Genomic DNA, 18,612 nt, shown 5'->3' with positions numbered 1-18,612 from the left:
ATCTGCAACGCTGCGGGGTGGTCCACGCCCTCTACATTTGTTAGGTTCTATGGCCTAGATATGCCAGTCACTCCAGGCGCTTCTGTCCTCCTGTCCTGAGCTGTGCTCTTCGGATACACACCAGGCAGGGGTTTGGTAGTCTGGCGGCGTTAGGACTCGTTCCCCAAAGCGCTTCGACGCAGCTCGAGTTCCTGAAGAGGAACGTCTCTAGGTTACGTATGTAACCCTAGTTCCTCGAGGGAACGAGCGCTTGCTGGTACTCGAAGCTGACGCCAGCTGCGTGGCACGTGCTTTTATAGCTTCCTGGTCGCTTACGTCACCACGTCGGTGACGTCACGCCCTTCCATTGGACTGATTACACACGATATTCAGAGTCGCGTACGCTGAACGCGTTCCCCAAAGCGCTTCGACGCAGCGTCTCGTTCTCTCGAGGAACTAGGGTTACATACGTAACCTAGAGACGTTTTCTACAAAGTCCCTTCTTCTGACAAGAGCAGTCTGCTGTGATTGGCCAACTGACCCAGTGCATTGTGATTGTCCGAACACCGCAAGCACTCATCGGAAATGTAATGCCCCTTTCCATAATCGAAAACTTCAACTTTCTAAATAAATGTAAAGACAATTAATAATGTCCTTAGTTTCACCATCATTTCAAGTCCGAAAGGGTAACAGAGTGGCGTGACAGTAGCTTTCTGGGGCCTATCATACACCCGGCGCAATGCGGCGAAGTGTGTTTGCTAGTTTCAGTCCGGCAAGTTTGCATTTTCCCGTCCAGTGCAACGTCATTTAATTAGCAAATGCATTTGCGCCCATTTGTGCGCCCATGGGCGTGCTGGTCTAAAAAAGAGGTGTGTTCAGGCGCAATGCTGTTGCATTCATATTTTTAGGAGCTGAAAATAGACTGCGCCATAGACCAACTCAAACCTGGTCTAAAGTCAATGGTGCAATATGTTTTTGTGCGTTGGTAGAAAATGCGCCTCTGGGCAGGTCCACAGTGCGCGTTGACTTTGCTTATTACACACAGGGATGCGCATCACACAAACATGTCAAAGATTAAAAACAAAAGGATTACAGTGTAAAATAATATTATTGTGTGGGCTACATAAATATAAAAATGTAATGATGGATAGTCAGTGCGTGTATTAGAATTAGGCTACCTACTTGCAATTCAGCCTATTACTACTTATAATAATGAATGAAATTGGCTAACTAGTTGAACAATTGTGCCAATACACACACAAACACACACACACACACACAGACACACACACACACACACACACACACACACACACACACACACACACACACACACACACACACACACACTTGCATATATGGATTCCTGCTTGTCCCGTAGATGATCTATGTAAGATCTTTAACTTCGCACATGAGCAGATCAGTTTCTTTGCTTGAGAATTGTTCAGCTTTTCCGCCAACAAATTCCGCCATGTAAATAGCGATCTGTGGCGCGAGCGCATCTCGCTCTTAAAGGGAATGGGAGATGACACTCTGATTGGTTTATTGAACGTCACACCTATTACTTATTAAGAGAATAGGGACAACCCATTCCAAAAACGTTCCTCTTCAGGAACTTGAGCTGCATCGAATGCTTTGGGGAAACGCTTTGGCAAGATCGACTCTGAATATCGTGTGTCCAATGGAAGGGCGTGATGTCACAGGCTGGGTGACGTAGTGACCAGGAAGCTATAAAGGCATGTGCCGCGCAGCTGGCTTCAGCTTCGCGTCTTTCAGCAAGCGCTCTGTGTGTGGATGTCATTCTGTCTTTTCAGTCTTATTTATTGTTGTTTCTCACTATTAGCTCCTTTAGGTAGCTATAATATGTCAAAGAGCAAAGCTAAGACTAGGCATCTGAAGGGTGAATATAGAATGCCTTTCAGATTGTGTGTTCCTCCCTGCTCTTAAAGCTAAACATTAGAGGCGGGGATACACACATTCTTTGCCTGGTCTGCCCGGGATCAAAGCGCGCTGCGTATGATTTCATATGCAGACGCTTCGATCCCGGAGGGCTTTCTTCCAGAATTCGCCAGCATTCCTCGCAGTACCGCTACTTTTGCCGAGGCAGAGCGGCGCCAGCACTCTTTGGCTTCGCAGATAGATCTGCTTGAGGGAATGGAGACGGTCACATTCTTATCTCCTACCTTACCCATCAGATCTGCCCGATTTCTGGGTTCGGTTCTTCCCCCCCGAGCATCACGCTCGACGCTCTGCCTTTCTTTCTCCCAGGAGTTTGACACGGAGGGCATCGGCAAGCTTGTAGTTGCACAAACATAAAGTTGCATAAGCACCAGTATACAACAAACAATGTTATGCCTAACATTATATGGCAGCTTTAATGAGCAGCTATTTAATCTCCGAGGGGATTAATATTGTTTGTGTGACTAAGCTATTCGCGCGCTATCAAGGCAACGCGTGTATTACATCATTTTCAGTTTTGATGTGAATCTTTCCACACCCGACCACTTGTCTGGTTGTTTAAGCTCCATTTAATAAGGATGAGTTAGCTCTATCACTTCAATGTGTACTTTATCACAGTCTAGACCGTGTTTACTTGTCTGATTGTTTGATTGCATTAAATTCTGAGAAATGTAATGACTTTGAGAAGTTAATATATCACTTCAACGTGTATTGTATCACAATCCAGACCGTGTTTACTTGTCTGATTGTTTGATTGCTTTACATTCTGAGGGATAAAATGACTTTGAGAAGTCAATATATCACTTCAATGTGTACTTTATCACAATCTAGACCGTGTTTACTTGTCTGATTGTTTGATTGCATTAAATTCTGAAGAATACAATGACAGTTATTTAAGTCGTGAAGTTAGATGTACTGGAGGGACTGCTGGGCGGGAGCAGCCACCTCCGCGTACAAACAGAGCATTGCTGCCTGTGTTCCCCGCTTCAGGACCAGAGGCTGAAGCAACGCTCTGGGCCAGCGACTTCCCAGCCTAATCTGAATTCGAACTTCAGGCTGGGAGGCCCACGGCCAAGAAGTCATGACGCATTTCGGTCACGACTACAGAGGGCGGCCCCTACTGGGGTAGAGTGGTGTCCACCTCATGACATGGTGCCCGTCTCCGTCTCTGCCAACCCTGCCAGAGTTTCAGGGCACAGCGGCTTCCAGCGAGCACTGCTCTCAGTTATTTCGGCCCGTGAGCGAATCGGAGCTGAGGCGCTCGCCACCCCTTCGGGGGGCCTCTTACACCATAGGTCAGTCTCGAGTGACTGATTCCCTTAGTAGATTATTTAGCAGCGTGGAAACTACTGCCAAATGTATCTCAGTGGGTCCTGTGTATGGTACAAAAAGGCACACCAACACTAGTCGACCCCCAGCAGGCTCTGGTTATGGAACAAGAAGTGAATACCCATCGAGGTGGCCCCTCCACAAGAAAGGGAATCTGGGTTTTATGGCCATTATTTCATAGTTCCATAGAAGGATGGGGGGGTTACGTCCGATCTTAGACTTACGTCAGCTGAACTGCTCAGTTATGTCACTGAAGTTCAAAATGCTCACCATCAAGCAGGTTGTAGCTCAAATCAGATCAGAGGACTGGTTTGTCACAATAGATCTAAAAGATGCATCTCCATCCTTCCACAACACAGGAAGTTTCTGAGGTTCGCTTTTGGGGGTAAAGCTTACCAATATCGAGTACTTCCCTTCAGCCTTGCACTCTCACCCCACATGTTCACGAAATGTGTAGATGCGGCTCTGGTTCGTTTGTGTATGCAGAGCATCCGCATTCTGAATTATATCGACGATTGGTTGATTTTAGCTCAATCAGAGCAGATGGCGGTTCCACACCGAGATATCGTTCTTGCACATATGGGTTAGATGAGTTTGAGACTAAACACCAAGAAGAGTGCACTTTCTCCAGTTCAGAGAACCTCCTATAGTGTGGGATTAGACCACGATGCAGGCTCGACCATGTCTCCTGCTCGAATTGAGTCGATCCTCATGTTAGTTGAGAGAGTCAAATAAGGCCAGTCACTCACTGTCAGATAATTTTTAGGTCTGATGGCAGTTGCATCCAACATGATACCTTTTGGCCTGCTGTACATGAGACCCCTACAGTGGTGGCTCAAGACCAAGGGTTTTTTCCCAGAGGGGGAACCCATTTCGAACTGTCAAGGTCAAGCGGTGATGCATTCGTGCTTTAGACATGTGGAAGAAACCTTGGTTCTTGAATCAGAGCCCATTGCTGGGAGCACTTTGTCGCTGTGTAATGCTAGCAACAGACGCGTCCCTCACCGATTGGGGTACGGTCATGAGTGGCCACCCTGCCCGCGGTCTGAGGAGCGGTCGCCATTTGACATGGTTGTCTAGAGATGCTAGCTGTGCATCGAGCATTGAAATATTTCCTCCCAGACCTGAGAGGTCACCATGTGTTGGTGTGCACCAACAACACATTGGCGATCTCTTATATCAATCACCAAAGAGATCTGCATTTGCGCCCCTTGTACAAGCTGGCACACCAGATCCTTCTGTGGTCCCAGGACAAACTCCTATCATTCGGAGCAGTGTATATTCCTGGGAGATTGACTGTGGGAGCAGACATAATGTCAAGACAAGGGCCGAGGCCAGGGGGGCTTCACCCCGAGGTGGTGAAGTAGATATGGAGAGTTTTTGGACCTCTATTGCAATGTCCCCTCTGTTTCTCTCTAGTTCATCCAGCTCCTCTGGGACTGGATGCTATGGTATAGACCAGGCTGAGGCTTCGTCTGTACGCCTTTTCCCCCTATCGCTCTGCTCCCGGGAGTTCTGGGGAGAGAACGCCAGGATGGGGGGCCGTCTTCTATTAGTAGCCCCATTCTGGCCGGGCCCAGTATGGCTTGCAGATCTGATTTCTCTCCTCGATGGCGCTCCGTGGGAGATTCCGATCAGGACGGATCTACACTCTCAGGTGCAGGGCAAGTTAATTCACCCTCGCCCGGAGTTTTGGAAACTGTGGGTATGGCCCCTGAGGGGACACAACTTATAGCATCCAGTCTCTCAACCGAGGTTGTTGAGACCCTCCTCCAATCCAGAGCTCTCTCAACGAGGAAACTGTATGCCCTGAGGTGGAAACTCTTCACTTCATGGTGCAGAGATCGCCAGCTTGACCCTGCTAACTGCCCAGTTGGCACAGTTCTGGAGTTTCTACAAGCTAGGCTCTCTGCAGGGTTAACCCACTCCACCTTAAAGGTTTACGTGGTGGCCATTGTAGCTTACCATGTCCCTTCCGGTGATCAATCAGTGGACAGACACCCCATAGTGACATGTTTCCTCCACGGTGTAATGAGGCTGAGGCCTCCAGTACAGTCCCGTTTTCCCCCCTGGGACTTGATTGTGGTTTTAGAGGTGTAAGCTGCATTCGAGCCAATTCAAGATATTTCAGATACACATCTGATCCTTTAAACTGTAGGCCCCTTCAGTGAGACCTACTCGAAGCTGAAGCCAGCTGTGCAGCACATGCCTTTATAGCTTCCTGGTTGCTACGTCACCCCACCCGTGACGTCACGCCCTTCCATTGGACAGATTGCACATGATATTCAGAGTCGATCTTGCCAAAGGCGTTTCCCCAAAGCGTTCGACGCAGTGTCTCATTCGTTTGAGGAACTAGGGTTACATTCGTAACCTTGGGATGTTTTTCCGTCATTAAAATAGCAAAAGTGAATTTGGACACGCCCTGAGTGCACTGCGACTTTACACTTTTCGTTTAGATCGTTAAAATAGGGCCCTCTCTCTCTGACACACACATGCGATGCGCAAAACTCCGCATTTGAATATTCAATAGCAAATACTTAAACTTATAACAAAAAAACTCTGAGTAGCTCATTCACAAGCAGCAGATTGTCGTAGCAAAGTCAGAATTACCTCCGCTCCTAGGTTCATGAAACTGTTGTCCATAAAATGCATTGCTGTTCTGTTTTAAGTAATCTTAAAGATTCCTAAATGCATCTTTCGGAAAGGCCAGTGCTTTTGCTTTTGCCTAGATACACACAGCATGTCCCTGACATAACATAAATAATTACTTTAGCTTCAGAATCTTTTGTTTATTTGTCACGTCGCGGACACAATGACCGAAATATTCATGAATACCCTTCACTAGTATCTTTTTGATCTTTGTTTTATTAAAAGATTTGCTTCACTTAGATCCTGGCTTGTTGCTGAGATTCTGTGCTAAATTGGAGAAGCATAGTTATTACTGGCAACACAAATAAATGCAATTTTCAATTTGATTGAAAAAATACAAACAGTGTTTACGATCAATAAAAAACACATATGGAAGCAATTCAAAAGCATCAGTCACATTCTCACACACATACACACAACCCCCAACATCACAAAAAAAAAAAATCACACACACCTGTTTGCAAATGCATGTTCGCTTTATTGTCGTACCTGTTTGACTAGGAAATGTCATTTACAGAACCTCTAAAGAAGCAGATATCATGGTAGAGCGTGCGCAGAGCAGACCCTTATTCAAACATCTCATTAAGGAAGGTGTTAATTTGAGAGACAACTAAGCCTGCAGGTTAAGGATACGGGTAGATAAAATGATAAAATCCACAGGGGATTTCTCCAACTTTCAGAAAACTTCTGGCTTTCTAATTCTAACTGATATTTTAATGAACTGTAAAGAAGGAACAGCACTCTGTAAATGTTAGCATTTTAACCACTATAAACAGGTTACAGAATTCTGCCTTTTTTTTTTTTTTTTTTTTTTTAATTGAAGCTACACAGTTTAGCTAAAACAGAGATTAATCTACACTCTCAATACAGTGATATTATTGACAGCACTGGCACTATGAGAACAAAACTTGAACTTATTTGAACTGAATAATGACACTATTGTCCTCTGTAGAGCCGCTTCACTTTGCAACATCAACAAAGTTGATGAACTGAATTGTATGAACACTGAACTGACTTTACCTTTTTTTTTTATTATAGTTTTTCATAATGGATGAACGTGACACAATTTTTGAACTGTACTGAATCAACACTGAACTGACTGGAGATAAATATGACACTATTGTTTTGTTGCTTTACAGCATAATTTTAATTATATTTGATGATGTTTGCATCATAGTTTCTCTTGGTTCTGATTAATACTTTGAAACAACCAACTTGTGTAAAGCACTATATAAGTAAAGGTGACTTGAATTGACCGAGCTTAAAAATAAAGGTTCCAAAAGAGTTGCAGAATATGAACCATTTTTAGTTCTCCAAAGACACTTTCATTTTAGAACCTTTTTTCGACTATAAAGAACCTTCTGTACAATGGAAAGGTTCCAAGGATGTTAAAGGTTCTTAATGGAAACATAGATTCCAATACAGAACCTTTATTTTAAAGAGTATATCCCTTCACACTCTTATAAATAAAGGTTCTTTATAGGCATCAATGGTTCTGAGAAGAACCTTGAACAGAAAACAGCAGAATAGTTTCTTTATAGTCATAAAAAAGTTTATTTAGAATTTTATATGGTTCTTTTAGGAACTGGTCATTGGAAGTGTTTTGTTTTGTTTTTTGTTTTGTTTTTTTTTTTACCAAAAATGGTCCTTCTATGGCATCATTGCAAAAACACCCTTTTGGAACCTTAATTTTGCACGGTAGTTTTTTCATAAGAGATGCCAAAATGCTGTACTAAATTCTCCTGTATATTAAGAAGATGCACAAAAAGAGCTCTAATGCAAATATCTTAAATATCTTCTGAAAAAAGCGAGGAGTTGCAGATGTAGGGTTCTTTTTGGTCCTCATCTTCTTCCAGCAGTTTCTCAAGGGCCAGAGTGCCCTCTGGGGCGTGGGGAGTCTCCACCTGCTGAGGCTCAGGTTCTGGTGAGATTACTGGCAAGGTCAGAGGCACTGGGAAGAGTTGGGGAGCCGTCATGGCTGTTGGCATCGAGTGGGCCTGCACGACGGAGCCGGAGATGGTGGATAAAGGCTGAGCCCAAGGAATGTATGTCAAGGAGGAGTCCGGGACCTCCACCTGAGGCAGGGATGAGCTGGAAGTGCTCATGGTCTAGGGAACCAGATAAGAGATGAGTTAACATCTCCAGACACTGAAAATATTAGCAGTGGCTTAGTGTCACTCTGTCGCTCACCGCAAGGTTAGTGAAGAGCGGTGTGTGTGTAAACGTCAGCATAGGGGAAGGGCCCACCACAGTGTAGCTGGGACAGATCGGCTGGACGTACATATCTGTATGGGGTGGTACAGCAGGGTCGTGGTGTTGGTCTGGAGGACTCCAGTGACTCAGAGGCTGAAGGGCAGTTGTGCCGGTGGTCTGGGCAATCCATCCTGTGCAGAGCCCACTGACATCTACTAATGAATCATTTAGGCTGCACTGGTTGGCTTCTACAAAGCTGGAAGACCCTTTCAGAGAGGAAAATAAGCATTAAAAATATTTGCATTGATCAGTGACCAAAAAAAGTTCATATGTTACTTACCAGCATGTGTGTATGATGGCAGAGTGCTGCTGGGAACCATTACCTGAAAAAAGTATCCCATTTAATTGGTTATTTTCTTTTATTAAACTATATAAAAATGATTATCTTAGTATTTTCATCTTTCCTAGTGTAAATATATATAGATATTCTTGAATCAAGAGAAGCAAAGTGATTTAATATTAAGTCTTGTTTTCTGAAAAATGTATAAAAATGTTCGTTTTGTTTGTTTCTTAGTTTACAGTTTGTTAGTTTCCTTAGTAGGAAGTGAGCAGGTCCCCTACAGTCAGTTTGATGCAGGGCCCCCTCAAAGCGCGATTGGACTGTCCCTGTATATATATATATATATATATATATATGTGTGTGTGTGTGTGTGTGTGTGTGCATACAACCCCAATTCTAGAATAGTTTTGTGGAATGCCATGAATTCAAAAATATGAAAAAAATATGTTTTTACTGACCAGCTTTTTTTATTTTGTCAATATAAACAAATTTTGATTGTGATGGTTGCAACACACTTTGAATAAGCTGGGACAGAGGCACGTTTAACATGTTTAATTGATGTTACATCAACCTTCCTTTTAATTAGTTTTTCATTGTTTGGGAATTTAGGATATTCATTTTTAAAGTTTTATTGTCGTTGTCTGATTCTCCTTTTCATGACTGGTCACACATTTTTAATATGAGTCAGATCTGGACTGTAGGTAGGCCAGTCTAGCACATTTACTTTGTCTCTAAACACGCTGTTGTAGCACATGCAGAATGAGAGCTGGGATTGTCTTGATCTAATTACCATGGACTTACCATGAAAGACATCATCTTGATGTTAGTATATTTCTCTGTACAATTCCAGTATAAGCCTCCATGTCAATAGTACTGTCGCACATAAGCCAGTCACGCATGCTGTTTGCTCTGCTTTACCCCCATACCATGATAGATGTTTTCTTTTGCATCTGTTGCTGATGAAAGTCTGGATGGTCCCTTTGGTCTTTGGGACTGAGAACTCGGAAACAAGTTGAAATGTAGACTCATCTGAGCACAACAAATATTTCCACTGTATTTTTGACTATCTGAGTTGAACTCTGGCCCAGAGAACCCGGCAGCATCACTGCACAGAGTTAAAGCTTTCTCTTAAAGTAACAGAGATTCAAGTTGCATTTCTTGATGCAGCAGCAGACTGTTAAGTAACAGCAGTTTTCTGAAATATTACTGAGCCCATGATGGTCTCTTACAATGCCATCTAAGGGCTCAAAGGTCAAGCACATTCAACTGAGGTTTCCTGCCTTGCCCTACATGTACTGTGATTTCTCTGGATTCCCTGAATTTTTATTTACAATATTACGTGTGGTAATTGCTGAAAGACCTATATTCTTTGCAATTTTGCATTGCGAAATGTGATTTTTGATTTGTTTGACCCTTCTCTCATGAAATTTGGCATAAAGTGATGAGCCACGATAAAGCTTTGCTTGCAAAGACTGCGATGCTCCTTTTATACCCGAACATGATACCCTGATCTGTTACCAAGTCACCTGCATACTGTGAATCGATACTGTACTGTTTCAAAACAGTTTAATGTTCCATAACCTTTTCACTTTTATTTTGCCTCTGTCTCAACTTTTTTAGAGTGTGTTGCAGCCATCAAAATAGAAATTTGTTCATATTTACAAAATACATTTACACTGGTAAGAAATATTTTCTTTGTATTTTCGTCAATTAAATAAAAGTTAAAGACAATTACCAAATCACATATTCTTGACTTAATTGCATTGTACAAAGCATCCCAACTTTTTTGGAATTGGGGTTGTGCATGCATATACTGTATATATATATATATATATATATATATATATATATTAGCCTTTTTCAGAGAGACAGGAAGGGATGGAAGAAAGAGAGGAACAGGATCAAGAAAGAGCCATGAACGCCGCGCACAATATGGCACTGACTTGTTTGGATGTTTTACTGTGAAAATATTCATATGTGTAAACACGTGAAGTTCTGGAAGATAAAAACGTAAGGCGTACTGACTGAATGGTAAATTGTTGACTCAAGTATAAGTAGAACACACACTTGTTCTTGTTTCTTTAAAGAGACAAATACTTAAAGTATTCCACCCTGAGGGTTCCATAACTGGATCTAATCCCAGGAAAATGTTTGGACATTTTACTACAATCAGGATTGGGATCTCAGTGAGTATTGTCCAGAAAACATGGCAACAACAAACACTGGTTCAACAAAGCTAAAAAACTTTTTCTTTAAAATTTTCCTTTTATGATAAGCATATTTGAAAAGAAGAATCTAAGGTCTCAAAGAGTACATTGAAGACAAGAAAACACTGAAACAGCAACACACTAGTGTAGAAAAAAAAAAGACGAGAGACAATCTATTGAAAATTTTACTGTAAGGACTGTTACACTCAGTGGATGCTTAAAATTAATCTACATTTATATATCCACATATGTATTTATTTTTTAAGTAGTCACAAGTAGAACTAGCAAACAGCATAATGTTCAGTTAATTATCTTCAAGGTCGTTTTTCTTTTTTAACAATAACAATGACCTGCTGGCTATACATTATTTTGACACAACAGATCAAAAATAATTAAGGTGTAGCACAATGTGATTCCTTTGTAAAATGATTTACATGTCAGGGCAAGATCTTCCACTTAAATTCCACTTAAACAGATGATAAGGATTTTGTTTAAGACCTACACCTGGTAGTTTGGATCAAGGCGTTTCTTTCTGTGGTCCCCAACCCAACAATGGCAGATCTTCAAACTGAGGGAGTTGTTGATTGAAATGTCAGAAAGCACATGGAGGGGCTGGCTTACAGATAACCTAGCTAGCCCTAATGTACTGTGACAGACGCAGATAAGAGCAGGTTTAGTTCTTGTGTGTGGTTTCACTTATTGCCATAATGCCACTTGGGAAGCTAATACTAACTCAAGTGTCATCAGTTTCTGCAGAATAACTTAAAAAGCAGCTGTAAACAATCAGGATGGCATTATAACAACCATAAGGTGGCTTCATAAGATCTCACAGAGTTCAACCCATTTTTATGCATTTTAATGTGAGAAAGAGGCTGCTGAGAGTGTGTGTTTTTGTTTTCATGTGTTGTCAGGTATAATTAGAAGGTTGGTAGGCAAGCCTCTTGGCAGACCCACAAACGGATTTGCATAGGCCCTATGCCCAACCCCTCTGGCTATATGGGGGAATAGTTTAACGTTCATGGAAAAACACCTGGATTATATAAGACCAAAATCCCCTTGGAGTTTGGAGAGTCTGTCTTTCTACACTCAGTAATGGCTAGTAATATTCAAGCAGACATTGATTGTGCATTTTTGCAATCCCCTAATAAATGTAAGAGTTTTCTGGGGGTCTGATATTCAGCCAGCTTCAAGTGCCCTGAACTGACCTCACACTATGAACAATTCCAGTCAAGTGACACTAACTGAACAATAAGAGATGTTTAAAGCCCCCAAAATCCTCTTTTCTTTCACATTGAAATTCCATTTTCATTTCTATATACACTGATGCTTTTTTTAACATTTCAATATAAAAACCATTAATATTTCCTGTACAAATATGCTCAACGACCAGTAGATTGATAAATCTGTAAAGAAACATTGTTAGTTTATGATTCCTAATGCAGTAAATTATGTTAATGAACTGTAGATTCGAGTTAGCCAATTAAAGGTATAGTTCACCCAAAAATGAAAATTTTTCATTTATTACTCACCCTTATGACGTAAAACCTTTTTTCATCTTCAAAACAGAAATGAAGATATTTTTGAGGAAATCTGAGAGCTTTCTGACCCTGCATAGAGTGCAACAGAACTGACATATTCACGCCCCACAGAAAAAGTGCTCTCGGATTTCATCAAAAATATCTTCATTTGTGTTCCGAAGATGAACGAAGGTCTTTTTGGGTTTGGAATGACAAGAGGGTGAGTACTTCATGACAGAATTTTCATTTTTGGGTGATATAACCCTTTAACAGGATTTTATTGTGGAATTTTAACATTCTTGTCCTTTAAAATGACATTTAAACAGAGTTCCTATAATTTTTAAATTGAGCTCATCTCATCAAGTCCATGCAATCTATTGCAATCCTATAATCAGTTTGAGAGTTTTCAGTCCTCCTGTGCTCCGTTATTCAGCCAGTCATTAGTAAGTGTTCGTAAGACTTATTTGTCTTATTAACAATAGCTATTAAAGGGATTGTTTACCCACATATGAAATTTCTGTCATCATTTACTCAACCTCACATAATTCCAAACCTGTACTACATTGTCTTCTGTGGAATGTAAAAGAAGATATTTAGAGGAAATGTCTCGGGTTTGTTTTTTGTTTTTTTACAGTGCAAGTGAATGTCAACCAAATTGTGTGGGCATTCAGCATTCTTCAAAGTTTATTCTTTTGTGTTCTACAGAAGAAAGAATCTCCTACAGGTTTGGAGCAACATTTTTTGCTGGTAAAGAGATGTTCAAAACAATTAGCCATATTTAAAGCCTGAGGCCCTCTTTTTTCATATATAATCTTTTGCAGTCCCATATTTGGATATCAGCATTGTGCATTGGACGGATTAGATGAAGAAGAAAAAAAAACAAGCTAGGACATGAATGAATAACATATTATATATTGTTAAAGGACAGTTTTCACAATCAAAAGCGTGTCTTATTGAGTGCGTATGCGTGCACATGTGTGCTTTAGTTCCTACTGCGGTGGGGGGTGTTGTTCTGGCAGCATTTCCTCTTTTTCTCCGCAGCAGCTCCTTCACAGGGTCTTTGACTCTCACTCCCTGGTACGGCTTGGATGTGGATGGCTCTGACAGTGCTGTACAAAAAAAAACAAACAAAAAAAACACGCAGATATGAGCACACCTCATGACAAGCATACAAAAAAAAAATCCTTTGAGACGTACGGATTTCTTGCCTGTGCCAAGTTAAACAAGGTGTGGCTGAAAGTGTTGAAAGTTTCATTCACTCAAAAGATATCTCTTTTATTGGGACCTTTCGTCTTTTTTTGTATTGTGTAATCTGATGTACAAAGCTACTGTAGGAGAACAATCACTCAAACTCTTGCTTTCTGGAACAATTTCAGCCATTAGTGAATAATGTGGACGTGGTAAGTCTGAGTAAGAATGAAATCAGCTTATTTGCAGATACAATTATACAAATCCCTCTTCCTAATCTATTCAAATAAAGCAGCTGGTCAGATGTAACTACGTTAAATTACGTTTACATTAAATGTAAACTTGCGTGTGTCCTCATATGCCACATGATCTGTATCATATTTTATAAAAATAAAAAAATAAAAAAGTCCTGTATAATTCACTGTCAGAACAAAACCATCCATCATCTGTTTCTCCCTATTGATACATTTATGGTAAATAACTAACAGCTGTGGCTGTCATCAATGTGAAACAATGTCATGTTTCCTGTACTCTGGGAGGCGGTATATTTTACAGTTCGTAACAGCATATATCGGGCAGACCATTGTCAGTCCTGGACAGCTACACTCCTGCAGATTTCAGCTCCAATCCCAATCAAACATGTCTGAAAAGGCTAATCAAGTTGTAAGGGTTAGAAAGCAACATGGGGGTGAGTTTTTATCATCTCTGCAGGACTGTTTCTCTCCAGGCTGATGCTGGCCCTACTCTTATAACTTATATAATGTCTGCATCTCTGCTGAAGCACATATTCACACAATACACTAAAATAATGCAGTAAATAAATGAATTAATTACATTAACATGTAACATGAGCACACCGGTGTATACAGCCATTTAAAAGTTTGGGGTCTGTATAAGAATTTTAAAGCATTTTGGCCTCATGCTCACTGAGGCTGGAATTATTTAATCGAAAAAAAAAACTGTAAAGATGGTAATATGCAAAGCTGAATTTTCAGCATCATTACTTCAGTCTTCATTGTAATTATACTTCAGAAATCATCTAATATGCTGAATAGATGTTCAAGAAACAATTCTTATTATCAGTGTTGAAAACTTAATATTTTTATATTTTTGTGGAAGCTTTAATAAACATTTTTCAGGATTCTTTTTAAAAGTAAAACATTAACTGTCTTTCAGGTCACTTTTGATCAATATAAAATGTCCTTGCTGAATAAAAGATATATATCACAAATGAAAATTTTATTAAATTACTCATTTACATTACTTATTTTTCTCTGTCCAATTAAGTTTGATTTGTTAACTATAATGGCCAACATGATCTAACAATGAGCAATAATTTTTAAAGCTTTTATACATTTTATATAATGCTAATTTCTACGTTTACTGATACATTTTAAATAACATTAATTTTGTTCAATTAATAACATTAATTTATAATTTATTATGAACAATTGTGACTTAATGAACAGTTTCATTGATTAATCAGTAAAGAAGCATTGTTAGGTCATGATTTCTAAATGAAAGTTAATGAACTGAACTTCATTGTAAAGTGTTACCATTTTTTCACATGCAGCTGACAGAATTATACTACAGAATTACGGTTAAGCAGAGTTGCTCTAACTATGCACTTCAAGAGGCGATAAAGTGATTGATTCTAACAGTGCATCTTAAAGATATATTTGCTATGTACAGAAACAGGCAGGTTCTTAAGAGATATGATAGGTGGAGCTGTGTGCATCTGCACAGACACAGCTGCTGGCCAACAGTAAATTCTGAAGAAAGCACCCTGCAGTGCACACTGTGTACTTAAGGAGGTGTGATTGTTTGGTGATGTATGATTGCCTAACTGTCTTCATATATCAAAATAGTAAAATAGAAGAAAGTTGATTAGAAAGATCCTCAACGAAACTCTGGCTCTTATTTCTGCACCCCTAGTAAATTTGGTCAGTTTATAACGGAGTCACTCAAGTCACGATTTGCGACTCATTATTGAGTCACACATGCTTGAACGTGTTCTTTTAATGTGAAAATCTGAAATCCCTTTAGGTGTTTGCTAAACATTGTCTGTGTAAAAGTCTCTCACACTCTCCACACCCCATTATCTCACAACTGTTACTTCTTAAGGCTAAAGCCTCAATGTTTAATCACCAAATAATGAATCAGTAATGTACCTGTTCTGAGAAATTCATCATAGATTCATGACACACATTGATCTCTGTTAGAACAAGCCGCCAACTAACCCCCTGTATCCATCCATAACCCTAACAAAACAACCATTGGCTCTTTTTTTCTTGAATAAATGTCGACTATATTGTCATTCTGCAAACAATAAAAATTCCTTTTAGTAAGGTGCTGTGCTCTCATACAATGGAGATTGTTTGGGATTTGTAATTTATGCATTCATTGCTCAACATTTACAGATGAACTTTGTGAGAGGGTCTACAAGCACAGCATGATTTTAAAAAGTTGAAAAAGAGGAAGCGATGCAGCTGTGAAGTCTTTTCTTTCAGGAGGAGGGCAATTGAAGGGTTTTGCATATCAAGATTAGGCCACTCCAGAGGACGCCTGGTTTCAGAATTGGTATGCATATTTCCGAAGAGGTCTATCAGTAGTAATAACCATCAGTCTAGCAAGACTTACTGGCAATAAATGTGTTGACCTGAAATATCACCTCTGACTTCTATCCACTTTCACTTCTAAAATTATGTGGGATGTGGAAGAAACGCCACGACAGAATTCTAACTTGAGCTACTTTTTTTTGTTAATGCTCTTTTTCATTTATGGAACTAGATTTCATAAACCCTACCGATGTGCATGTGAAATAAAAAAATGGCAATTAAAAAACGTTAGTTAGTTAGTTAGTTAGTTAGTCAGTTCACCTAACATATTGTAAACCATGTTACAAGATACTATTATATTTTTCTTAATATTGATCATTTTTATTTTATTGTAAAGTTTTATGAAATTGAATTGAACTTAAGAATATATCAGTTATAATTTTATTTAGTTTTGCTTCAACGATAATAACCCTCATACATACATACACACACACACACACACACACACACACACACATATATATATATATATATATATATATATATATATCCTTCAAACCCTTATTTCTTTTAGTTATAATCAGTTACAATTTTATTCAGTTTTGTTTCAGTTGTTTATTTTAATAATGCATTTTTATGGTTTTAATTTACAATAATAACCTTCATTCAAAACATTTTATTTTTATTTTTTTACTTTAACCATCTGTTTCAGCACAAAATAAACATACACTTTTCTGAAATGTTACCGATGCACATTCAAGTGTCATATTTTTTTTTTTTGTATTTGAAAAATACAATAATGAAAAATTCAAGAAGTATCTTTACATCAGTCAGAGAACTTTACCATAATCAATATCATTTAATCACGTTCTCTGTCCACCTATCATGTATTGAAACATTTTTCATGAAGGACAAAAAAAAAAAAAAAGAATTGGTACAAAGATTTATTTCATGATATATTTAATTTATTTAAGATGACCCCAAAATGAACATTTAGAGTTTTGTCAAATAGGCAAAGACTGGGCCTGTGTGTTAATGTATCTGACACCCATGTTAATGCAACCGCTACTTTCCTCACTGCATTGTGATGAAGAAAAAAAAAAGAAAAAAAAGGAGGCACCAGTACAACAAACAAGCTGACATTTTTAACTACTAAAGGAGAAAATTAATATTGTCAAATCATAAAACATGCAAATCTCTGCTGATGATGAAAAGGCAAACACTAAGCTATTAATTAATCACGCCACTTATCAGAACAGATAACATGGCACAACAGCAACGATTCATTTGTATCAGTCTCTATAATGTTTGAGGAGCTGAGTAGGTTTAGCATATTTTTGCTCCGTCCTAAATGAAAGAAAATTGAAATGTAAAAAAAATCTATATATTTTGTTGATGCATTATGCCTTTGCGGTGCATTTAGTAAGTAAATAGGTAAATTTGCATACTGCAACATAATGCATGTGAAATGTGCAAATCTAAATATTGTTTTGATATTCAGAAATTGTACTTACATTTTCCCATGTGCACAGTCTTATTCTCTAAACTCTTATAGCATCTAGTCAAAAACTTTTTCTATTTACTTCCTGAGATCATCTCATAATTGTACAGTGGCTGCTTGAGTGAGCTGCCTTATAAAAGCAACAGCATTGCAGTTTCAAGTGATGTCACCACAAAGGGAAGCTGCAGTCCACATTAATTCAGTACCACCAGTTTACCACAATGTAAAAGTTTCGGTATAATGTGTCTTATGTAAGTTCCAAAGTATATATTCATGGCTGCTCTTTCAAAGGAAACAAGCAGAGAGTAACCTGGAGAATTTGCGGCACATCTGTACAATCGGTTTCTTCTGTCGAGTAGGAACAAAATTACTGATAAACAATGATTTTACAACTAATGCACCAATAAAGTGTTTTGTATCTTGGAAATTACTAAATTAACATTTTATTTTATTTTATTTTCACTCTTTTTGTTAAAACTCTTTTTAATTTAATTTAATTTAATTTAATTTAATTTAATTTAATTTAATTTAATTTAATTTAATTTAATTTAATTTAATTTAATTTAATTTAATTTACACTTTTTTGTAAAAAATAATGGAAAAGGCAAATCAGCAATCATTTTACAGCTAAAACACACAAATAAAATGTTTTGCATTTTGAAAATCAACAAACTGAAATCTTCTAAAATAATTCATTATATTTTAAATTTTTTGGAACTTTTTTTTATAGTTGGTGTCTGTAGGCACCAGTTATTTTAAAGTTTACACGCCATGCTCTGTTGTTAAATGTGTGATTAAATATTCCTTGTATGATTATCTCAAATATGAATTACATCTACTTTTTAGCAATAAATATGTGTAGTTTCTTTCAGGTTGCTGTTGTTGAAATCGAAATTCAAAATTAGGCTGCTGAGAATTGATGTAACCCATGTGAAACTGTCACACTAGTCAATTTATTAGTGTTTAAAGGAAACACCTGCACACACTTTGAGCTTCATTGACCACTCAAGCCATGAAGCTCATCATGTTCCTTTTCTCAGCTTAGTTCTTTCTATTATTACACAAACAATCACACATCTCAGCAATAAAAACAAGGAACAGCTTTTTATACCGACAACAAAATGCATCTGCTTGTAATTTACTATAATGTATTCACTTCAACACCACACAATTCAAAAATACAGCTGACTCG

The 18,612-nt window shown here is 38.8% G+C and overlaps 1 protein-coding gene across 1 annotated transcript; it reads right to left on the bottom strand.

The window, feature by feature from the left end:
* Window positions 1–6,371: 6,371 nt before the first annotated feature.
* On the bottom strand, window positions 6,372–17,542 carry LOC132108094 (POU domain class 2-associating factor 1-like). The gene is made up of 5 exons (XM_059514638.1): window positions 17,434–17,542; window positions 13,167–13,282; window positions 8,450–8,492; window positions 8,107–8,375; window positions 6,372–8,024 (listed from the first exon to the last, which is right to left on the bottom strand). The coding sequence occupies exons 1-5, from the start codon at window positions 17,441–17,443 to the stop codon at window positions 7,704–7,706; spliced, it is 759 nt and encodes a 252-aa protein (XP_059370621.1). The 5' UTR covers window positions 17,444–17,542; the 3' UTR covers window positions 6,372–7,703.
* Window positions 17,543–18,612: the final 1,070 nt, after the last annotated feature.

Source organism: Carassius carassius, chromosome 28, assembly GCF_963082965.1.
Source record: "Carassius carassius chromosome 28, fCarCar2.1, whole genome shotgun sequence".
Taxonomy (NCBI): domain Eukaryota; kingdom Metazoa; phylum Chordata; class Actinopteri; order Cypriniformes; family Cyprinidae; genus Carassius; species Carassius carassius.
The sequence above is the reverse complement of the archived record's forward strand: the minus strand, read 5'-3'. Positions and strand labels throughout refer to the sequence as shown.

Excerpts from the sequence above, each read along its gene's own strand:
- LOC132108094 (XM_059514638.1), bottom strand. Across the intron at positions 8,493-13,166 it reads GAACAACACCCCCCACCGCA|GTAATGGTTCCCAGCAGCAC; the intron begins GTAGGAACTAAA and ends TACTTTTTTCAG. Across the intron at positions 8,025-8,106 it reads CGCTCTTCACTAACCTTGCG|ACCATGAGCACTTCCAGCTC; the intron begins GTGAGCGACAGA and ends CTGGTTCCCTAG.